The following is a 24,948-nucleotide window of genomic DNA, read 5'->3' on the forward strand; positions in this document are numbered from 1 at the left end:
TTTTAATTGATGTACATCTCTTATTCATTTCTTTTCTAATTCTGTTTTGGAAATGAATGAATGAATGATGTGACCTGCTCAGTGTCATTGTAATGACACTACTAGGTTTTATTTCATTTCCTTGCTGTAAAACCAAGATTAAAGAGGAGCCCAGTCAATTAGGAAATGAACAAAGAACATACTTAAGAGAAAATCACTTAATCTGCACTCTGTAAGTCTGGAAAACTCTTCACCTTCAACCATGTCATGGGTCCAGTCTTCCTTTAGAAAGACTGTAAAATTCCGGAGGATCAACCTCAAACCCAAACAAAAGCCTGCACATTTCTCCTGCATCAGACCTTCTTGGCTTCAGGAAAGTCTGGAGAGGGTTTTTTCTTTAGAGAGATTCACACCGAAAGCCAGAATTCTTGCTTTTATTGCTGGGACCCCAAGTTCCCTTTCTCCCTTTGTAACATTACAAGTAAAGCATTCCCTTAAGGACAGGCCATTTAATGCTTTCCATCACTTTCCATCCACATGGAACTCTGTTCTCTGATGCCCAGGTGTATAAATAGTACAGAAAATGGGGTTAGTGAAGAATTCTGCTGATGAAATCAAAGAAAAAAAAATCCAGCTTATTTTTTTCTTAGCCCTGGTGCTGCTGGGGGCCTCAAAGCAATATGAGGCAACAGAAATAAATGTATTTTAGTCTTCTGCAGGAGAAGATACAACTCTCCAAGTACACACAGGCAGGATGTAACAGGCATCTTGATTTTTAAAAGTACAAGAACAATTTCATTTTCTCTTCTTTACACACTGTCACGAGCAAGCACAGCCTTTCAACAAGAGCATCCATCTTTCCTGGGAAATCGAGAGCAACCCCTGCTTTGCACAAAACAGAGGGAAGTGCTACTTTCTCAGTTGCAGCATTTAGAATCCAAGGCTGAGCTCTGCAAACCTGATGAAAATAGTTGTGTTCACACCTCGCTGAGGGTTTGCACAGTTGCATTTCAACACCTGCCTGTAATTTTATCCCAAAGGTTATCCAGCTATCCCGGCTCTCCCAGCAAATCCAGGTATCCCAGCTCTCCCAGCTAGCTCTCTGTGCTCTGCTGGGATTGTACTGAGTCAGCAGTTTTCCATGATCCCTTTCTCCTTGTTTCATTCCAGTGTCTCCCAAGATATTCCGCATCTCCAGTGACATCACTGTGAACGAAGGCAGTAACGTGACCCTGGTGTGTCTGGCCACAGGGAAGCCGGAGCCTTCCATCTCCTGGAGGCACATCTCCCCGTCTGGTGAGTGTGGAGTTGCCACCCCAAGGGGGTTAGTGTTTTGGGGAGTCACAAGTGGGACGAGTGGCAGCATTTTTGCCTTAAAAAGTGCTTGTCTAATGGGACCTTTAGAAAAGAATCTTCTTCAGATTTTGGGTGAGATCAGGGAAAACTGGGATACTACTGTAACACACAAATGAAGACATAAGGGCCTCTTAAATATGAATAAGTATGTTTTAACAGGCTGCAGACATGGACCACACAATTCCAATTAAAATCCAAGCAAGGACATAATCAGGAACACACAGCACTCTCTAGAAATGGGAATGAAAGTTAAACATATGAACACATCATGTAATAGATTTAGTTTACTGTCATTTATTTTACTGTAACTACAGATGCAGGGTGGGATTTTTGGGGTGTCCTGTGCAGAGCCTGAAGCTGGACTCAGTGATCCTCATGGGTCCCTTCCAATTCAGGATATTCTAGGATTCTATACCATTGAACGATTATTCCTTGATGCAGCACAGCTTATTGGAATGGTTTTAATGAATGAAGTAAATGATATTTAGGAAAAATTGCAAACAAAATGGCAACTAAAGGTATCACTTCTATCTGATATTTCCATTTATACTTTTGATTCCTCATAACATATTTAAAGAAAAGTTCTGGCTAATGTTGTAGGCATCTCTCCACTGTTGGCTTGGTGTAGAGCCACCAAAGCTGCTCCCTGGGAGCAAATCAGGGTCTGGGGGGAAATCCCCACTCCCTGTCTCTGGAAATTAGGATGGATTTGGTGTTTCTGGAAGGAGCTGCTCCCTGCTCCCAGCTGGCTGGATTGGCATTGCCCTGGTTCTTTTACAGGGACTCTACAGTCATGATTGATTTTGCAATGAAAGGCTTTCTTTGCTCCCACAACTTTTATAAAATCCGTGTAATTGCAGGGAAGGAGGCTTTCATGGACTGTCACAGCCTCTCATAATCCTGAGGAACAGTTTGCTTTACAAAGCAAGATCTGGAAAAAAAAGGTCACTTTTGACCTTTAAGACAATGACAATGAATTTGGCTTGGAGTGTCCATCAAGGGACTCGAGGAAAAATTCAGTTGTAGCAGAAAATGGATTTTAACTAAATGTCAAATAAAATTTTATTAGAAGCCATGGTGATACTTTAGAGTAATAGCTTAAAGCATTGAGTGGCTGCAGAAAGGAGCTCTTATAATGTTCCTGGAGAGGGATAAAGCAGAAAAGGAGAATTAGTGCACTCAGGCTGCAGGAGAGGCTGAGGAATAGGCAGTCTCCTCCTCTTGAATTCAGGCAAAATGAAAATCTGGTACCTGGGGACATGGGTGAGTGGTGGCCTTGGCAGTGCTGGGGCGATGGTTGGACTCGATGAGCTTACAGGGTTTTTCAACCTTAATGACTCCGTGAAAATTAATGCAGGTAATCAGAAGGGCTTCCAGTGAGCCCCTGGCTCTGTATCTTGACCAAAGGGCTGCGAATGACGAAAGGTGTGCTCATCCATTACCACAGTGAGAACTGAAAATGGAATTTGAGGCAAACACTCTTGGAAGATCTTGTGGAACGGGGAGAGACAATGGGGGTGCTCAGGGTGCTCCTGCCAAGTGCCCAGCACAGCAAACTGTGGGTACACAGGAGGTATTCCCACAGGAGCTGTTCCCACCACTTAAAGTCTAAGGGCAGGCAGGTATAGCCTCTCTTTGTTTTCCCTTTAGGTGTCAAATTCTTGCTTCACTCTGCCTTCTCACTGCTTCTTGGAAGTGGATATGAATAGAATCCCAGAATCTCAGACTGGTTGGGGTTGAAAGAGACCTTAAAGCTCATCCAGTCCCACCCCCTGCCATGGGCAGGGACACCTTCCACTATCCCACGTTGCTCCAAGCCCTGTCCAACCTGGCCTTGGACACTTCCAGGGATGGGGCAGCCACAGCTTCTCTGGGCAACCTGTGCCAGGGCATCACCACCCTCACAGCCAAGAAATTATTCCCAATCTCTAATCTAAATCTCTCCTCTTTTAGTTTATAGTGCCCATGGGAGACAAAAAAGAGGCAAAGGTAGCACAGACTAGGCAGGGATGTCTCTGAGAGGAGGGAGAGTTCCCAGGCTGACGCAGCACGTCAGGACAGCCCAGGCAGAGATGCCCTGATGAGCCTCAGTGCTGAGGTCTGGCAATTTCATTGCAGATACCATGTCACAGACCTGCATCCCCACAAACCCTCCTTTTCCAAGTGGTGGGCAACAAGGGGGAGCACTGGGACCTGGCACTCAGTGCTCTGCTCTGGGTGACAAGGTGGGGATTGGTCACACCTTGGACTTGATGGCCTTGGAGCTCTTTTCCAGCCTCAGTGATTCTGAGATTCTGTGCCTTGAGACGTGCCTTGGGTGTCCCCTGTTTGATTAATGGACACGGCTCGATCTGGAATGGGAGAACACAGGATCCAAATAACTTCTTGCGCAAAAATCTTGTAAAATGTGATGGAAACAAAGGTACAATTTCCAGCACATGTTCTGCTAGTGCAACAAATAAAGAAGACTTCTTCCATTCCAGTAACACTTCTGTGCTCAGGTGCATGTTCCGGGTGCAGGCAGTTACAAATGGCTCTCATAGCCCAGGGAACAGCAGCCTGGCAAACACAAAGCCTGGATTTATTAGAAAAGAAAATGCAAGAGAACTGCAAACATCAGGTCTCTGTAATGGTTTATATTCTGTCTGCAGCACCTCACCTCTCTCTAAACATCAGCTTCATCTGCACTTTCTAATTTCTCCCAGTTTTCCCCTGTAATTCCCAGTGGCACTAATGAGGCTCACAGGGAAGCGTCGCATCTCCAATCCAGCACTAAATTATATTAACCAAGCATATTTAGAATATTCTCAAATTGTTTGTCAAAGCTGCTGCTAAAAGATAAGGAACTGAAATCTCTGAATACAAATGACTCAATGTAGACTAATTCCAGGATATGATCACGATTTACATCAGCGCAGCCTTGACTTGCACGAGGTTGGATTCAATTTTTTGGAACACGAGATAAATTGAACCTTTCGTAGGAATAAAAATAAAATACATTTTGAGGTGATTTTTAAGCTCAGTCTGTAAATCATTGGCCTGGAATCTTTATTGTGCATGTTTAACTTGCAGTCATTATGTAAATGCTTTCATTATATAAATATTCATTACACAGCCCCATTATGTAAATGCAGCAAATCTCCACACTCAGCGGAACGCTCAGGCTGCAGTTTGTAATCTGGAAATCTGTATTGTTGAAATGTCACCCGAATAAATTGCAGGTATTACTTATTTTGTTCTGACATTTCAGAGCATAGTGCATCATCGATAGTTTAAGAATGAAACCAGAATGCTAAAGAATTCAGTTCTGACACAACTCCAGCTTTAGCACTTGTATGTCCAACCTGTGTGTGTGAGTTACACTGAGGGTTTGGCTAAGCTCTGTCGGCAGCAAAACTAGCAAAAGACATTCAGAAATCTTTTGATAAAATATTTCTGCTTTCCAAAGTTCAGGTGCTGTTATGTCAAAATTCTTTTCCACTTTCATTTTGACAAAAGTTTCCAAAGGGGAGGTTCTTCAGCTGCAGAGGGATTGGGATGCTCAGAGGGTGCAGTGACAGGACAAGGGGAAACAGCTTTAGGCTGAAGGAGGGGAGATTTAGATGGGATATTGGGAAGGAATTCTCAGCTGTGAGAGTGGTGAGGCCCTGGCACAGGTTGCCCAGAGAAACTGTGGCTGCCCCTGGATCCCTGGAAGTGTCCAAGGCCAGGTTGGATGGGGCTTGGAGCAACCTGGGATAGTGGAAGGTGTCCCTGCCCATGGCAGGGGGAGGAACAAGGTGGGCTGTAGGGTTCCTTCCAACCCAAATCAGTCCAGGATTCTACGATCCCTGGTTACTTCCAGTTCCATATTTTCCAGTTCTTCCCTGCTCTCTTGCTTCTTTTCTCATGGTTATATCTCCATTGTTCCCAGTCCAGCTTTCTGTTACTTTCCCAAACAGGATGATGATCTGGATGCAGGGATGCATTTGGAAGAATAGATTTTCAGAAACTGTGAATTTAGCTGGATAAACACAGATCTTCCCACACTGAGTGGAAGGCAGATCCTGGCACCAGAACACCCATTGTTTATTCTGTCCGGGTTCCAGGGAATGATGACACAGAAACATTTCCAGTATAACCCAACAAACCACCAAAAGCCCTGTAAGAACTGCTTAGCATGTGCAAAATAACAGATTTTTCACCAACACTGAGGAAACCAGTGGTAGTGCTCACTAGGCAGAAATTAGGCTGAGTTTAGACTTGAACATGTCCATATGATGGCTCCTCTCCCTCCTCTCCCTCTCCCTTTCCCTCTTCCGTTTGCCACATGTGCAGGATGTGATAGGACTGAAGGCACTCTAATGCCCCTCCTGCTGCTCCTGGACAGCCCTAAAGCTGTGGAGATATATTGCATTAATGTATCATCACAGCCTGACCATGTATTAGTGCAATTCATCTTCAGAGCTCTGCAATTACCGGGCTGGGCTGGTGGGGAAGGAGCTTCGGAGCCAATTCCATTGTGGACAAAAGGCGCTGCCAGTCCCTGGGCTACAGGACCCTTCCTCAATCCCACTGCTGCACAACACTGAGGTCCTTCTCTGAGGGAGAAGCAAAGAGGGTTTTTAAAAACTCTCCCTAAATGCTGAGAAACAAACAAAGCTTGACCTGAGCCAACCAATGTCAAAGATTCTGTTCCACTTGCCCTTCTGCTGCAGAGCCACTGCCTCTCAGATGTGTCCACACGTGACAGAAATGAGAAGTGTTTTGTTCAAGTGCAAGTACTTCACACTTGGATTTTCAGGCTGAAAATACTTAACTGACATGGATTATTATCAGATTCCAAGGGCTTTGTGTGTGTACGAATGGTGAAATCTTTTAAAATCCTCCATCCCTCACTTAAAAATAGGTTTAAAAGTGAAAGTTTTAGAAACATGAGTTTCTGTCTTGTTTCTTTTTTTCTTACTAAGTTCTAAACATGGAGGAGATATTGCTGGTGAGGTCATTTCACACCAGTTTCCCCTCATGCCAGTGTAATTGTGCATTGCGTAATTTGTAATCAGTGAGAAGCTGGTCTCCTCCAGCCTCCCCTTGGCTGCTGCACGTGCACAGTGAAGCTGCTCTCAGCACCGACCATGTCATATGAAGGATTTCGCTGTCGAACTGCGTTTCCCAACTTTGGAATTCCAAATTCAATTAGCAGTGTGTCAAACAGCCTGGCAATCCTGCTGGCTGGAACGACCTCTTTTCTCAAGCTTTGTCACAGATAGCTCAAAACCAGTGATTATTTTCTCCTGGTTCACCGAATCCTGGAATGGTTTGGGTTGGAGGGAACCTTAAAGCTCATCTCCTTCCAACCCCCCCTGCCATGGGCAGGCACACTTTCCACTATCCCAGGTTCCTCCAAACCCCATCCAACCTGGCCTTGGACACTTCCAGGGATGGGACAGCCACAGCTTCTCTGGGCAACCTGTGCCAGGACCCCACTTTCAGTGGGAAGAATTTCTTCCTTATATCCAGTCTAAACCTATTCTTTGCCAGTTTGAAGCCATTCCTTGTCCTGTCACTCCAGGCTTTTGTGATTAGAATGGTTCAAGTTGAAAAGGACCTTAAAGATTATCTTGTTTCAACTCTCCTCTATCAAAGAATTCTTTTTCAACCACCTTTTTTACTGTTCATGGGTTTGGGTTTGCAGTGTCTGGAGCTGCTGTTCCCAGTCACTTTGTCAGCTGCTGGGGAACAGCCCTAAAGGCAGTGAGGGGCTTTCTCTTATGGAACTTTCCCTTCATTGAGGTGACGTCTTGCAGGAGATGGTCTTTTGGGGCTGGAGACAAAGGGCTCACAGGCTGGGGGATGAAGTGGGATCCTGTCCTGGTGAAGACAATACCACGCAGTCACCTTCCTAAAGGGAGGAGATTTATTGCTGCATTAGGTCCAAAGCAAAGCTGGTTCCTTTTAGGCGCCTGAGCAGCAGAATGTGAAATGTTTCAGTGATTTGACCTGATGAGCGCTGACAGAGCTACGCCTCCCTCGTGCCATCATTACTCATCTTGCAGGGAACAGCTCCATCCCAGCACTGGTGCAGTGCTCCCAGGTCAGGTGAAGCATTACCGGCCTGAACACAAACATCTGTTCCCGCAACTGAGCTGAAAGTGTTTGGAGAAGAGCCAGGGAACCTTCAGTGACAGACCAAGGCAGGGAGGATCAGCAGAGACAGGCTAAGACTGTCCCAGACCAGGGAGGGTTTACCTGTGCCATGGGAGAGGGGCCAGGCAGGAGAGGCCTGTCCAGAGCTGTCAGCTCTGCTGCCACTCACGCACCCCTGGGATCTGCCAGCATTCTCCAGGACGACTTTGGGAGGGAGGAAGGACAGGGATGTGGTCTCCAGAGAAACCTCTATGTGGCCTCTTGGCACCAGCTGGTTTCAGAGAACCTGGAACCTCCCAGCCTGAGTTGGGAGAGGCCGTAAAGCCCATCTCATTCGACCCACAGCTTCTCTGCCACAACCTGTGCCAGGGCCTTACCACTCTCAAAGGGAAGAATTCCTTCCCAATATCCCATCTAACCCTGCCCTCTGGCAGTGGGAAGCCATTCCCACTTGTCCTGTCCCGGGTTCCAGCAGGAACCTCAATGCCAGCATTGAGGCATGCCTGACAAAGATCAGATTAATTTAGAGCTCAGATTCCTTGGGGCTTTACCAAGCCTTTGTGTCCTGCTACTGAATGACTTAATAGGGAACATCCGCCCTTTTCCTGTCTTGTTGTAAACTTCTCTTTCTGTGCCCTCTGAGGAAGCAGCTTGAGGTTTACTGCTCTGTGATGGGTGGTTTACACAAAACCATAGCTTTGGATTTTTACCTTGAACAGGGATTCCTGCTTCTCCCAACTATCAGTGGTGTACAGGACCCCCAGGAGTCAGCAAATCTCCCAGCCTGGAGGCTTGGCACAGTGCCCTGTTAACACCAAAGGCACAGCACCAGGGCTTGGGCTGTGGCAGCACCTCCCACCGCTCCCTCCTGCCCAAGTGCTTCCTTGGTTGCATCCTGGGCATGGATGAGCATGTTCCTGGAAAACACCTAAAACATGCATCCCCTGGGACTCATGCTCAGGGGGCACTCAGGGTGTTCTGTCAGGCCTTACATGAGGAACATGATGTGCATGGGGCAGCTGAACATGCCAGCGATGGGCACGTGGGAATTGCGTGAGTAAGGAGCGGGGTCAGGCCATCCTACAACCCCTCAGGGACTTAAAGATTTGTGATTAATATTTTATAGGCATTTAATGGCCTGGCTCGTGACCCTGGAGGGCCATTTCTCTGTTGATAAAGGCTTGGCATGTCAGTAAATCAATGGTTCCCTCATATCAAACACAGGGCTGGCAGCTTCCCAAGAGCTCCAGGGGAACAGTGTGGAGCTCTGCACAGAGTAATGAGGGATTAATTAACAGTTTAAAGACAGCACAGCAAACACAGCACCCAGGATAAACTGCTGGGTGGGTTTCTTCCCTTTGCCTTTGTACAAGCAATAAAGTGACTTCCAAAATCACAGGTCTCCCTTAGAAAAGACGGTGCCTTCTGGTTTTAGGTTATGGGAATTTTGGCCTTTTCTTTTTAACGAGACTTGTAAGTACCATTCTTGGGAGATTTAGCATTAGGATCCAATTAAGTGACATTTAGTACCACAAGCCATTACTCTGGGGTGAGGTGGCATTGCACTGTGGTCAGGGCATTTCTGAGGAACACTTCTCAGAAAAATGTCATTTTAATCAGGACTGTTCCAGAAGTTTGGCCATCCCTGCAGGAACAATTAAAGGTATTCCCAGGAATCCTCAGATCTTCTTAAAATCTTTAAAAGAATATTCTTGTTAAAGTACAGTTGTCAGAAGAATATTCAGTTTAAGATGGTCAAATAACTGGGGGCTTGTGAAGGAACTGAGAAACAAGAGCACAATTACAATTTGGTGAAATACAAACTAAAACTGTCCAAAATCATTGCACAGAAAAAAGTATGATTATTTTTTTGACAATTTTATAACAAATGGAAAGTATTTTTTACTTTTCAATAAAAGTAGATGAACTCATTAATAACTCATAAAATGCAATGAGAATGAGAATTTTAATACAGGCTGAGCTTATTCCCACAGATATTAGTTCATTTTTATGTGAGAAATATTGCACTTTGGAGTGAGCAGTGTATGACTCTCGGGAGATATTTCAATGAAACAAAGTCTTTAATGTTCAGAACCAAACCAACTTTTCACTCTCTTTTTACTTCCTTTGTACAACATCCCTCATGTTTTTTTGGGAGATCCTGGTCTTTTGAACCAAGCATGACAAATCTGGGGCTTGCACAAAGTTTTCTAGAGAAACGTAACAGATAATCTTTAAAATGCATCAAGATGCTCTTATTTTCACTCTGGGGACATCTGCTCCTCCTTCATATTCAGCTGGAATTTCCTGGGCATCAGTTTCTGCCCATTGCCTCTTGTGCTGTTACTTGGTACCACAAGTGTTTACTGTGGTCATCCCGACCATACCTGCAGTTCTTCCTGCTTTAATTCCCAGAATCGTTTCTTCTGGGCATTTTTATTAATAAATCATATTTTAAACATACTAATAGTGCTTTTTTAAATGCATATTTTACAAAAACATGGCGTAGCTTTTGAGTGATACAAAACAATATGGAAAAAAAAATTCATTAGTGATTCATTTAGCTTTAGTTATGCTTCCAGTTTCAACAAACTGCCAACAGGAGAGTTGTATCAAATGGGAGCCGTCAACAAATGTATTTGAGCCAAACAGATAATCAGTACATAAATAGTCGGTCATCATTTTCAGAACACCATTTTGATATAGGAAGAGGAGGAAGGAGTGTTATAAAACTGTCAAACCACCTGAGACCACAGTCCTTTACCCCAGGGCGAACATCCATGTGGCCCCGTCGAGACTCCTCCTGCCCCATCCCACCTGCTCCCCATCCTTCCTGCTCCCTATTCCTCCTGTTCCCCATCCCTCCTGCTCCCCATACCCGGAGCGCCCTCAGCCTCCATCTGACTGACAGACCAAGGCTCTTCCAAAAGCCACCGTAGGCACTGGCCTTTATTGGGAATAATTAGCCCCTTCCCAAGAGCCAAATGCCCACATTAAGTCCTATGAATTATAAATAGCTCAAGTGAGATTTAATCATGTAGCTTTCTTATTAAAAAGATCATTGCCCAGTTCTTCCTTACACAGTTTTAATTTAGTCTTTTTTAATTTTCTGTGGTCATCATGGAGTTTTGAACAGACCCACAAAGATCAGAGTGAGGTCTGATATACAGGAACATCAATATCCATGTATGACATGCAGGTCAAACCTATCTCAAGAGAGGTTACTTTTTTCTTTCAAAGTAACATCTAGTTTACTGGATCTTAAATTCACAGAATTCCAGACTGCTTTGTGTTGGAAGTCCATCCAGTTCCACCCCCTGCCATGGGCAGGGACACCTTCCACTAGACCAGGTTGCTCCAAGCCCTGTCCAACCTGGCCTTAAACACTTCCAGGGATGGGGAGTCCACAGCCTCTCTGAGCAACATCGGGTATTAAAATGGAGCTGGTTCTCCTTTACGTTAATTCTCAGCTGCTAAGGAGGAAAGGTCAGTCCATATTCTGGAGTATGAGCCAACCATGTGTTCCTTGGCATGAAGTCAGCAAAGAAAGGAATTAAACTTGCTCCAAGCCATACTAAGTCCATGATCTCAGACTCTAGGGCAGCCTGGCAATGGCTCTGTACAGGGACAGAATCTGGTGTAACTGTAGAGAATGGGGAAAACTGAAATGACTCCTTCTGTAGGACCAACTCCACCTTCTCCACACCATGCTCTGGATAACTGGCTGAGATTTACATTGCTCACACTGGGAGAACACACAGCTCTCCAAACGCCAGCCTCTGAACCCCCTCCAGCCCCTGAACTTTCAACTTTGTTATTCTCTGTTCCCATCTCTTGTCTTTTATCTCCTTACAAAATTGTTCCACCTGTTTTAGTTCATAAACTGGGACTATATTGTAGTTATATAATATCCTAGTGAATAAAGAAAAAATAAAAATAAATCCCCCTTGGTTCAGCTGAAGTCCTCAGCCATTTTTGGAGCTTCTCTGGACTTGTACCAGATTTTTGATTGGACTGACTCATGTTTAACACCAGGGAGGCAAGTGCTGCCCTTGCAGAACTCCTCCATCCAAGGCTGTGAGAATGGGTCCATATGGCCATGCGTGTGTGTGTGCTGCACCTGTGCCAGAAACCACAGGTGTGGTGAGAAAACACGGATATAATCGTATGTTCTCCTGAGGAATAAAAGTGTAAGGATTTATCAGACATCAGATCACACGTCACTGGCAGAAAATAGACATTCAAGCTTAGTTTCACAGGCATTTCCCTTCCTGGAGAACCTAGTCTCCTTACCTGTGCTGTCCAGACGTGATTACTTAGATCTGTATGTGTATCAATAATCTAGTTAAGAGATCTTCTGAAAATCCCATCAGGAATGGCCTTGGATGTGAGGCACCCGCACGTTTATGTTCCTTTTACTTCAACCAATGTTTTTTTCTCATCTTTCATCAAAGTTCTTGGCTGACACGACTTCAGGCTGAGGGACTGCTGCTAATGAACCTTCAGATTTCCTTTTCTCAGGTACAAAGCCTGAGGAGTATTTTGGCTTGATGGCCAGAAAAGGCAGCCAGAAGTATTTCCAATCTCTTGATAAGTCTATAAAATGCTTGTGGGCTGCAGAAGAGCAGAACAAGGGTTGGTTACTCAGGACTGTAAGAGATCACAGGAAAAAACAGTGAGAAAACTGAGATATCTCCTGAAACTCATCTTCTTTCCCCAATGTCTTCATCCACAGTTTATTCTCCTGCTGCTTATGGATCCCCTTGCCTCAGCTGGATGTTCATGTGATGCAGCATAAATACACATACATATACTTATGCACAGATCCCTCCCACAGCTCAGTGCATGTGCTCTCACATGATCCACGTGCTCCCACACAGCCCTGGGAGATCTCTGGAACTAAGAACAGCTGAGGAAGGGGCATCACAGGGCAGGCGAATGGGGGAAATGAAACAGGATATCAGTGTATTCCTTAAGAGTGTTCATCTCTCATATTTACTAAGAGTTTACTTATGTGAGCTGGATGTAACATTTCAGAGGACATGAGGGTTTAAAATGCCTTAATTTGAAGATTTTGGAATGTGTGTGTGAGTTGCATAAAATCACGAATCTACCCAGCACTATCAAAATACAAGAGCATTTGCAGCATAAATGAGAGTCAGAGCTCAGCATAAATCTGTATAAATACAAGGGTCATGGAAAGGACTCGTGCATTTTTGGGAATCATTCTAACAGGAATGGTGGTTTATTAAGTGGTGAGTGGCTTGTGAGGAATCTAAACCAATTAACTGGCGGGCAGATGGAGGAAGGGGATTCTGCCCCTCTGCCCTGCTCAGGTGGGACCCCACTTGCAGAGCTGCCTTCAGCTCTGGGGTCCCAGCACAGGAGGGACATGGAGCTGTTGGAGCGAGTCCAGAGGAGGTATTAAGATGATCAGAGGGATGGAGCAGCTCTGCTGTGAGGGAAGGCTGAGAGAATTGGGATTGTTCAGCCTGGAGAACAGAAGGCATTGGGGTGACCTAATTGCGGTCTTCCAGGACATGAAGGAGCTACAAGATGGAGAGAGACTACTTACAAGGGCTTGGAGTGGCGGAACAAGGGGGAATGGCTTTAAACTGCCAGAGGACAGGGTTAGATGGGATACTGGGGAGGAATTCCTCCCTGTGAGGGTGGTGAGGCCCTGGCACAGGTTGCCCAGAGAAGCTGTGGCTGTCCCATCCCTGAAAGTGTCCAAGGCCGGGTTGGATGGAGCTCTGAGAAACCTGGTCTAGTGGAAGGTGTCCCTGCCCACGGCAGGAGAGATTGGAACTGGATGATCTTTAAGGTCCCTCCCAAATCAGGCCATTCTGTGGTGTGTTGACATTTAACCAGAAGTTTAGAGCAGAGAATATTTGGTTTTACCTCAACTCCAAAACACAATTAAGTTTTAATAAAATTCCAAGTAGTTGGAGATGTATTTTGTTTCTTTTTCTCCGAGGGATACATCATAAATTTATCTCAGGGTTCAGTGTACTGGGCTACCCCGGCAGGTGGTGGAGTCCCCATCCCTGGTGGTGTCCAAGGAACAACTGGACGTGGCACTCAGTGCTCTGGGCTGGGTGACACTGTCGTTGTCGGGACGGACGCCACACTGGGATTTCACGCAGAAAAGCCTTTATTTCATACAAACATGGACAATTTATAGTCTCCCCTAGCCAGCTTGTTTCACCACCATTGGTGCCCTTACTACATACACATCTTAAGATTGGCTGCTCTATAGCTTCTGCAACTCAGGGTCGCTCAGCAAACAGTCCAGGCTCTCTGGCTATCACAGCTGCCCCACAGCTCTGTCCTCCCTGTCCACCTTCTCATCTTCGTTGTTTACATTCCTTCACAACTTCACAGCTGCAACCACTCAAATTCAGGGCCCAAGCTGTCCACAGCTCAGTTGCCTCCCACATGACACGTTGGGGAATGGGCACAGGTTGGACTCAATGGTCTGGGAGGGCTTTTCCAACCTCAGTGATTCTGGGATGCTGTACAATGTTTTGGTGCTTACCATATATCCAAGGAAGCACTGGCATTGGAGAGCATTACAATTGCACCATTTTTAGTTATTTTTAACCTGACACAAGAGAGAATTTTGCATTTTATATAATTTTCGCAGCATTTGAACCAAAGTGGAATTGCTGGAAGGTCTTTGCTCTCTGTGGGCCAACGCCCCTGTGCAGGAGGGACTTTGCATCCCTCTCTGCTGCTCAAAGTGAGAGGAAATACAGTTTTCCTGGGAATTGCTTCAGCCTGGCCAAAGCAGAGCAGGATGGGACCATGCTGCACCTGCATGGGAACAGCAACACCTGCTTTGTTTGGGGAAGGGGTTCTTTATCATTTATTCCATGAACATGGAAGAGAAAAAAAAAATCATGCAATTAAAAATCCTTATGCAATTCCTCATGTCCCATAAACTATTTCACTGCATGTTATGAATATTCACTTCAATCCACACTAATTTTCCTATTTCAGTCTTATCTTTCTACTTCCCACCACCAGTGCTCACTTGGGCTCCTCCCCGTGACAGACACATCGTCATGTGCGTGTTAATGAGCTGCCGTGCTGAACGATGTGATAATTGATGTTCTGAACCTTGCACACTTTAAAACATTAATTCATGAGCAGATAAGCAAATTAATTCACCACCATGATGGACATGACATAACCAAGCTCCTGCTTGGTCCTCACTGCCCACTCTGGGTTTTTTTCAGTGCTCCACAAGCCACACAGTTATTAACAGTCAATTAAAGGCTTGTCTGGGTGGGAAAACACTTACAGCAAGTCTTTTAAACCTTTCGACCTATAATTTCCAGCATCTGTGGTCATGGCTGTTGTGATATACTGTGTTAAAATAATAATTATATTTAACACTTTTTTGTTTATTATGTGGTGGGTGCTTTGTGAGGAATCTAAACCAATTACTTGGCCATCACGTGGGGAGCTCTGCTTAAAAGACATGGAGAGATGAACTTGGAAGCAAGGAGCAGTTTTCATCTGAGGGATATCAGAGCACTCCCTGTGAGGTGGAAACCACAGCAGGGAAGCACTAGCAGTTACTGGGATTTCGGGAGCTCCAGAAATGCCTATATCTGCTGTGTCAAGTGGAGTTAAAGGAGCTCTTGAATGGTGTCATTGTCACTGGTCTCTGAAACAATCTGTGTGTGCATTACAGGGCACTGAGGTTTTATGGACACAAACATTCCCTTTGATTTCCTGTTGTTTCCCAGCAGACAGACTTTGGCCTGTGCTCAGAATTGCTCACTCAGACTGTCCTTATTTCTGTGTAACAAGGCAAACACTGAGGATCCCCTTTCCTGGGTTTGGCTCCTTTGGGAAAGGAGAACTCTTCAGCAATTTTTTACTAATATGATGAAATTTTTATTAGGGCACAACATGTAAGCACTGAATGGGTGGTGAGCAAGCCTGGAAGAGCTTTTTCCTTGGAGATAGGAAGGGTGATGACCCATTTTGCACCCATTGACCCATCACAGGTGATCAGCTGGTTCCCTCCAGGACACGCCTGGCTCTGTCAGCCGTGGGGGTTCACCGTCCAGCTTCATGCTCTGCTGGTTGATGTAAAAAGGATGAATGGTCCCTGACCAGCGAGGGCAGCTGTGATGGGCAGTGGATGCTGCAACATATCAGCTGCTCCAGGAATTGCACATGGTCTCTTCAGGGGCTGGGCTCTGCCCAAGTGCAAACCATCAGCCCTAATGGATGCTGAAGCTTTTAAGGCAGGAATACCAGACTGTTTTGAGTTGGGAGGGATTTAAAGCATGCCTAATTCCATAACCTCCCATGGGCAGGGACACCTTCCACTAGACCAGATTGCTCCAAGCGCCGTCCAGCCTGGTCTTGGACACTTCCTGGGGTGGGGCAGCTGCAGCTTCTGTATTCTGTGAAGCCCATCAGGTGCAAATTACTCATGTATCTGAATGTGTCTGAGCATCACTGTGGGGCCGGGGCAGGAGAGAACCTTTGCTCAGCTCCAGGAGCTTGAGGAGGTTTTCAGCTCACCTCAGAGTGGGGTTTCTGGGTGAAAGCTGCAGCAGCTCCCGGCTCGCCTTGGATGTGTGTTAAATCCTCCAAATGCTGGTCAGGTATTGAAGCTTCCAGTAATTTCTTTCTGTTATTGTTTCATTTCAGCAAAGCCCTTCGAGAGCGGGCAGTACTTGGACATCTATGGAATTACAAGAGACCAGGCGGGGGAATACGAATGCAGCGCAGAAAATGATGTCTCAGTCCCAGATGTGAAAAAAGTAAAAGTCACAGTAAACTGTAAGTCATGTTGCTTCTTGTTCCCTAAATCTGGTGGAGAAGCGGCAGAGAAGGAAAGTCTGGTGCAGTGGTGAAACTGTAGTGTTGGGGTTTGTGTCACAGTGGCAAAGGGAGCTGTGCTGTGTCATGGCTGGGTTGATGTCACCAAGGAGGTTGAGGTGCAAACCCTCTGTTGTGAGTCATTTTCTGAGTAGGTGCTGGTGGCTGCTGAGGTTGTTGGGCTGAGATTTTCCTGATTTAATTTGCCATGGTGTGCAATACTGTAAGGAGATGAGAAACTCTGTTTGGGTGATTGGATGAGGATCAGTCTCTAAGGAAATTTGAAATATTCCCAGGAGAGACAGCAGGTTGTTCATGTGGTTGCCGTCTGAAGGAAGAAGAACTTTACTGGCGTGTGGCTCTGCTGTGGGGATCCTGAGGGCGGTGGGGGACACCAGGAGCTTCCAAGGCCACCTGGTACCTGTCCCTGCAACCTGTCAGGTTGGACCGCCTCAGACTTCCACGCCAAGGTGTTCTCAGCTTGGAGCTGAATTTGATTTAGCACTTGGTATGACATGAAACATTCTTTTTCCCTCCAACATGTAAAGAAAATAGAGGAAAGAAAATGTACCTAATTTCTCTTGTTCATTGTAACAGTTAATATTGTTTGATTAAGTTCAATTATCAAGCTTGTCATTTGTAACAGTTTCTGGCTTTAGAATTGCTATGGCAGCTTTATTGGTCGCAAATGTCAGCATCGTGTCTCCTACACAGACACTATCCTTGTTGATATGGGCAGCAAAGCCCCTGGTCACTGCTGGGGCCACTTGTGTCATCAGGGCATTCAGGGGGCATTCATTCATGACCAGACTGTCCTCATTTATGTGACACCAAGGCTCTTGTAGTTCGTGCTGTCCAGAAACATGGTGGATCAAGGCACTTACAGAACAGCTTGATGGTGTACTGGGTCACACAGGCTGCCGGATGACACTGCCCCGAGTTCATGATGCCTGGTGACACTGCCTGCAGGTCCTGAGGCTCAGGTGTGATGGGATATGATCATCAGTCACAAGGACAGACTTGAACTGCAGAGCAGTTTGAGGAGCCTCACTCAGAGTCCATAGTTGTTGCTGCTTCTTTACCCTCATTGATCTGTTTCCACCTATCTCAGCTGCATTTCCAAAAACAGGCAGTGCTCTAAAAATCAGAGGCTCTGTGGGAGGGAAAACCACAGTGGATAGTGTCTGATGGAACAAGTGACCTTTACTTTCTGTGCAGTGAGTTGCTACTGGAAGACTCTCAGTAAGAGAACCTGTGCAGACATTTGCTCAGGCCTGCCCTCGGTGTTATAGGTGACACCTTCAACAAACTGCTCTCCAAAATGGTTTGTGGCCATAACTCGCAGTAGGGAGCAAAAAGATGGTGAGCTCAGCCTGGTTTTAGCAAAACAAATATCGTGTCTGTGTTATTTCATATCATGGGGATTTCAATTAGGGTGAGACCAGCTGTGTCATGTTCAGAGAATGGGAGAAGCTGCTAAAGCTGCTCAGTGGTTGCTTTCGTATTTGGGTTTTTTTAAGTAAGAAAAAGAGCACAATGGATGTGATAAACTCACTGAACTTTTCTTACATTCCAAGTCAAGATCTAGACATACATGAGTCCTAGTTTGGATGAAAGCACTAGCTTAGCTGGCCAGAGCCAAAACTGCAGTTTAAATGCAACACGCAGCTGATGCCCTGGTTGGTGTGTGCCCTGTGCCCCAAGTCGTGCCTGAGCTGGAACTATTCCTGACCTCAGATCACTGTTTCCTTAACAGGGGTTCTGAGTCTGCCAGATGGCTTTGTGATGAGAACAATTGACTCTGACAGTGCCAGGAAGGTAAAGCTGAGCAGTGGTGGCTCATTCTTGTACCAGCCACCCCAGGTCTCTCTGTGGGAGCGATGATTGTGCCCAGGGGTGCAGGTGGGATGGAGTTTGCTCTCCCTGAACAGTGAGCCAAGGGAGCAATGGCAGAAAGTGTGTGTGTTGAAGGATGTGCAGGTTCAGGAGGTCCCATTCCTCTTTGGTACGTGCCACAAGCAAGGAGTGCTCAGGTCCAGCTGCAGCACATGGTGTAAGGGACCTCTGTCTGCAGGGAGAAACATGTCCAGGTTGCTCCATCAACCAACAAGCTCGGAAAATAATAAGTACAAAGAATAAAATAATAAACCTGCTCTTTGTCTCAGTTCAGCCACTGGGCTAAGCTGGAGTGTCCTTGGCCATAGTGTGGATCACATAGCATTATGTGGGATTCAGGCACACTTCTGAGCCTGCACTGGGGATATGCAGAGTATTTTATTTTTCTTATATTTCTTATAACTAAATGTAGTGGATTTCTGTGGCTGGGTTTTGGTAGCAAGTTGGGGCTACAGGGGTGGCTTCTTTTAGAAGCTGCTAGAAGCTTCCTCTGTCTGGTGGAGCCAAAGCCAGCTGGCTCCAGGACGGACTTCCTGCCACTGGCCAAGGCCAAGCCAATTAGGAGCAATAGTAATGCCTCTGTGATAATGTATTTAAGAACACAAGGTTGTTGCACAGGAAGAATTCCAGACAGGGAAGAGCGGAGTGAGAACATGGGAACAACAAGGTAGACACTAAGGTCAGTGCAGAAGGAGGGGCAGGAGGTGCTCCAGGCACTGGAGCTGAGGCCCTGCAGCCCATGGAGGACCATCAGGGTGCAGAGACCCACCTGCAGCCCATGGAGAAGCCCATGCTGGAGCAGGTGGATGCATGAAGGAGGCTGCAACCCCATGGGAGGCCCAGGATGGAGCAGGGTCCTGCTGGAGATCTGCGGCCTGTGGAGAGGGAAGCCCACACTGGAGCAGGTTTTTCCCGGGTAGGACTTGTGGCCCCTGTGGGGGACCCACGTCGGTACAGCTCATTCATGAAGGACTGCACCCCATGGAGAAGTGACCCATGGGACAGCAGTCTGGAAAGAGCTGCTGCCCAAGGGATGGACTCACGTTGGAGAGGTCCATCAAGGACTGTCTCCCGTGGGAGGGACCCCATGGGAGCAGGGGAAGGACTCTGCTCCCTGAGCAGCAGCAGAAACAACTGACTGTAACCCCCATTCCCTGTCCCCCTGCACCACTGGGGGTGGGGTGGGGAGGGAGAACATGTAAGGAAGGAGGGGTGGGGGGAAGGTGTTTTTAAGATTGTTTTATTTCTCACTCTTTGGCTCTTATTCTGTTAGTAATAAATTTAAGTAATATCCCCACTTTGAGTCTGTTTTGCCCATGAAGGTAATCAGTAAGTGACCTCTGCCAGCTCTTATCTCAACTCATGAATCCTTAGGTGTTTTTTTCTCTCCTCTGTCCAGTTGCAGAGGAGATTGAGAGTGGCTTTAGTGGGTACCTGGCATCCAGCTGGGGTCAATGCACTACACTAAACAAGGAGGGAACAGGGATAAAATGGAAGCAATGTAGAAGTAGGATGTGGCTACAGCATGAAGCAGTTTGCACACCTGAGTGATCAGCCAGAGTCAGCTGATTGCTGACACTGCCCTGGCTGGGTTTTAGTGTCCCCCAGCCAGCTGAGCCCAGCGCAGGAGCTCTTCCAACATCTGTTCCCTGCTGCTGATCCTCGTCCATCCCAACCAGGCGGAAAAACAGCTTGTTGCACCTGGGAGAGGGTTGTGCCAGTGGTGGGGGTGCTGGCAGAGCTTATGTGCCATGATCAGCCCCATGGGCACGTTGCTCCAGGCAGGTGGGACATGAGGGGGTGACTTTCTCTGCCCAGGGCAGCCTGGGTGGGCAACCCTGTTCAATGGGAATGTCGTGCCTGCCACCAAATCAATGGAATGATACCCTTTTGCTGCTGAGCTGGCCTGGCAGGACAGCTTCCATCAATGAAAGCAAGATGTTTCATTTAGGAGAGATGTACTTTGCCTACTGGTCACTATTTGTAAGAAATTTATATCAAATTTATTTTCAGGTTTAAATCTGCAAAGTTCTTAAAAAAAGAAACATAAAAGAGAGGAAGCCTTCAGCTTCTCTGATTGTCCTGATTGGGCAGTTTCCTTTGTTAAATGTCCTTCCACCCTGTTTCTTCTTTAAAGGTATCTGTTCACTTCTCTGACAAACTGAGAAGAACAAGGCTTTCTCCCTCCACATCCCCCCAGAAATTCCATTCTTTTCCTTTGTGCCTGAGGACATGGGTTAATGGTGGCCTTGGCAGTTCTGGGGGATGGTTGGACTCAATGCTCCTAGAGGGCTTTTCCAATCTAAACTATTCTGTGATTTTTCTCTGCTGCTGCTCTCACCCACCCCCATGTCATTCCATGATTGTACTCCTGGTGCAGGGATATTCTGCCCATCTGCCAGGTCCCTCCATGTGCTTTTAATTCCATTTACTCATGACTCAGTTCCTTGGTGGGCAACACTTAAACTGTGATCAACACACCCAACTCTCCTCCTTTAGTCTCACAGGGATCCTGGAATTTCACAAATGTCCACCACCTTTTCCACCTGGAGTGCTTATGATAGAATATACTCTTGGAAGTAAGATGTGTGGCTTATGCTCCAGATCTGAACAGGTTGCAGCAACCTGGTCTAGTGGAAGTGTCCCTGCCCAAGGCACGGCGTGGGACGAGATGGTCCATTCCAACCCAAACCAGTCTGGGATTTCATGATTCCTGCTTTTGCAACCTGAATGACCTGATGGGGTCTGGTCAGTCATATTCTACAGAAGCATCACTTCATCTCAGAGTGCGGGCAATCCCTGTTCCATCTCTGTGTCCCCCCACCGTGTGTTGTGCCATATCCTGCTACACCTCCCGCCCCCCAGCACACAGAGCCACGTTTGTGTGAATGTCGTCACTTAACTGCCTCTGACAACTTCTCATACGTTTCCCTGTTGTGAAAGGGAACGTTCTCTCCCGTAGCCCTGATAACTGGAAATAAATCAAGGCTTTATTGTGCCCAGTTAATAGAATGTATCAATGAGCCCAGAGTGGTTCCTGTGGATAGAAGCATAATTCTGAACACGGATATTCATCGATACAGCGGGTGTTCAGTCACCCGAGCGTGGACAAGAAAATTACCAGGTTTAAATTACTTTCTGAAATTCAAGTTTCTTGGCTGGGCAGCTTCCCACCCTACATAAACAATGAGCTCAGGCACACATGTTATAGCTCTAATGACTTTACAGGAGTTTTTCATTATACTGCTTGATATTGCATAATCTACATTCTCTACTTGATTTATGTCTGTCCCCCCTAATTTCCCTTTGAGAAACGGTGGCCTGAGGTTATGCCTGAATTCTGAGAGGACAGGGCGGGGAAGGAGAGGAGAAAAGCCATTGAAGCTGCTGGCTGATGACGAAGGAATATGGTACCAAATCAAGTTCAGATAGATAAGACGTGATCCAATTTCATTGCTCCAGTAAATCCTATTAGCATTTTCCATTACATTTTGTAAGGCAAATACTGATTTATAGATTATAATATTGAACCCTGCTTTGAATGAACCAGTGCCTGGATTTAATATGCCATCTGAAAACTGGTCTGAAACTCTCTATGTGCTACTGTCACTCCACTGATTCTCTTCTGCTCTATTAGTGCCATGCTTAAAAATATTGAAGGCAGCTGCTAAATCCTGGAATTTCCAGAAGAGCTGAGGCCGTGCTAGGAGACTGAAGGATGGAATGTGTGCATCAGAAAACTGGCATTTATTTTAATTCATTTAAAACTGTCAGCTATCTAAACAAATAGCAAACGTGGGTTTTAAAGTGGAGTGGTATCGCAGGATTCCTTTTTTTAAAGATAATTTATGCTAAAGGTTGGCTTTCCTGTAATTGTTCCTTGGACAGCTCTGTTAGAGCTGCATCTTTCATTAGAGTTCCTGTGCTGAGGGAGCCCAACTGCTGCCGGGAACACCAGAGAGCTCTGGGCCTGTTGGGTCTGTTGGTTTGGGTCCCTGTTCTTGGCAGCACAGGAGGGAGGACAGGGCTTCATTTCGGGGCCAGAATTCCCAAGCAGTTTTTTGGCATGAGTTGCTTTGAGGGAAATCATGTCTGCTGCAGCCTGGGTTCAACCTGCAGCAGTTCTCCTGCCTCCCATGTGCCATGAAGAGAAAGCTTATCTGAAACATTTTGCAGGCAATAAGTACAAAGAAAACTCAAAATATTCCGAATATTAAGCCTTGTCTGCTTGTAGCAACATCTCTTTGCATGGGTATTTTCCATTAAGCCTTGAAAATATTGAGAAAAGGAAGTGGATATATGGTATGATAACCTGTATTAACCTTGTGAGCTGTGCCACTGAATCCACAGTCCCAGTAGGTGTTTGCCCAGTCCCTCCATAAGGTACCTCCAGTGATGGCAGCAAACTCTCCTCAGTCACAGTCCTTAACTGGACATTTGTCACGGTGTCTAATGTGACTCTGTCTCACAAAATCACAGCCCCATTCCTCACCTGTCCCTTGGGGAATGGAGATCAGTCTCTCCTTCAGTCTCTTCTCAGCCAGTGAACCTGTGCCCCCCTTGTTCACCTTCCTGTGTTCACCATGTCTTTAAATCTTGAACTAACACACCAGGTTAGGTGTTGTGTTGCTGAGGATGGGGAAGGATTATTTTTGCTGCCTGTTTGTATGGTCTCAAGCTGTGCCAGGGGAGCTTCAGGTTGGACATCAGGAGGAATTTCTTCCTGGAAAGGGTGGTCAAGCCTTGGAAGGGGCTGCCCAGGGAGGTGGTGGAGTCCCCATCCCTGGAGGTGTCCAAGGAATGACTGGACGTGGCACTCAGTGCTCTGGGCTGGGTGACAAGATGGGGATCGGGCACAGGTTGGACTCGATGATCTGGGAGGGCTTTTCCAACCTCAGTGATTCTGTGATTCCATATACCTGGCTCTAGGCACTTGTCTTCCCTGTGACAGCAGGACCCTTGGGGGGGAAGGGGTTTACCCCCAGCAGCCCAAATCACCCTCTGCAGAATGTCCATCTCACCCCCTCACTGGATTCATGAGCGTTTAACTCGTTCCTTTTTGATTTTGTCCGGTTTTCAGACCACTTCTTCAATTTATCTGAATTATTTCAGGGTTCTCATCTCTGATAATGATGTTAACAAACCCACCCCCTCCTCCAGCAGCAGGCCCAGAACTGGTGCCCAGCTGAGCAGATGGGACAGCAGAGCCCTGAGCACAGTCTTACAGATAAAGGGTCCTCACCTAAGGCAGCTTTCAGCCAAGTCCAGCTTGTTTGTGCATGGGGACCGTGGTCAAACAGTATCTGCTGCCGTTCCCTGCTCTGGGCAGGATCTAATGACCCGACACAAACTATTCTTAAACAGCCAGTTGGCAATTGCTCGTCTCCTCGTTATCTTCCAGGTGCTCTCACACCTTTGATTGCTTGACCAGCATTTTTATTGGCATTGGAGAGAAATGGGCTAGAGTGCAATTTTCTGGCTCTTGGTGTGCTCTCCTTGCCTCATAACAGTTCACCAAAGCTGTGTTAGGTGCTCACCCCACACCTCAGGAATGACATTGCAGCTCTGCATTTGCTTAATCCAGCTTTTGGATAAGTTTCTGAACCTCATTAGGCCAATTGGGTGTACATCAGTTTGATTTATTCAAGTACTTGCTGCATTATTCTTTCCTTATCTTAACCTGAAATATAAACCTGTGAATTGTGGTCATTTGATTGGTCTCATTTTGTGTTTGCAATGATTCTGTCTCATTTACCCTTTCCTTTTTGTGCATGTGTTTTGTGTTCTTTAGTAAATCATCTAAATTTGGGGTTTGGGGGCTTTTTTCCTAATTTCATCAAGTTTTCCTCTGCCTCTGGACTTCGTGTCTGTGTGCTCAGAGCAAGTCCCTCATCTCCTAGGTTGTGGTGGTCCCGCTCAAGTCCAGAGCAGAGGGACCCTGGACATCCCTGTTCTGCCACTGGTTTTCAGCTGAAGCAGTGTCAATCCTGTGGGACTGGGTTTCTGGGGAGCAGTGAGGCTGTTCCAGAGGTGCCTCCTGTACGGTTCCTGTGCCCCTTCCTGCTGTGATGGTTTGATAAGGTATTTTACACTGGGGAATTTTTCTAACAGGAATGTGTGAGTTTCTTGTAGTGAATTTGAAGTGCTGTGTTTGTTTTCGCTTGGCCAGGTTGGGGCTGTGCAGAACAGCTCAGCTCATTAACATTTCTTAGAAGTCGCCTTCCTGTTGCTATGGCACTTGGCATAACATTATGTGTAATATTCTGATTTTACTTGGAAATCACACATACTGTACAAGCCACTCTGTCCTCATTAGATCTGTAACTTTAAACCTACTGGGGAGAACCATTCTTGGACTTCAGTGCTTGTTGGGGCTCCTCAGATCTGGACACGTTGCTGTGACTTTGTTTTCCCAGTAAGTGTCTTGCTATGAGCTGTTCCTGACGTAGGAAAAACATTTTCTTGGCAAGGTTTTGGGTTTGGATTCAAGAAAGAAAATTGCCTCAGTTAAATTATGAAACTATTACATATAAAGGCAATACCCACATATTTTCTGAAGATCTCTGTCCTCCTCTGCTTTGGCACCAAGTCTAAAATTGCTCAGAGCAATTTAGTTTTAATTTCCACTTTCTTCTAATATAAAGAGCGGAGGGAGGAGGGCTTCTCTTGAAGCATAAATCAATAACTCTGATTTCTTTCAATTTTTAATAGCCACAGATGTGCAGCTCCATATTTATATCCTTG

General features: G+C 46.1%; 1 protein-coding gene across 1 annotated transcript in view; it reads left to right on the forward strand.

Annotated features, from left to right (window-relative positions):
* Window positions 1-1,145: 1,145 nt before the first annotated feature.
* The window catches only part of LOC113998038 (neuronal growth regulator 1), a gene marked incomplete at its 5' end in the record, with an annotated part of 92,309 nt that continues 68,506 nt past the window's right edge, over window positions 1,146-24,948 (forward strand). Inside the window, 2 exons of the mRNA XM_027740363.2 lie at window positions 1,146-1,275; window positions 16,138-16,269. Coding sequence (XP_027596164.1) covers window positions 1,146-1,275; window positions 16,138-16,269 — 262 coding nt within the window. The remainder of the gene's footprint in view (window positions 1,276-16,137; window positions 16,270-24,948) is intronic.

This window comes from Pipra filicauda, unplaced genomic scaffold, assembly GCF_003945595.2.
Source record: "Pipra filicauda isolate LSUMZ 115617 unplaced genomic scaffold, ASM394559v2 scaffold164_size1636381_pilon, whole genome shotgun sequence".
Lineage (NCBI taxonomy): Eukaryota > Metazoa > Chordata > Aves > Passeriformes > Pipridae > Pipra > Pipra filicauda.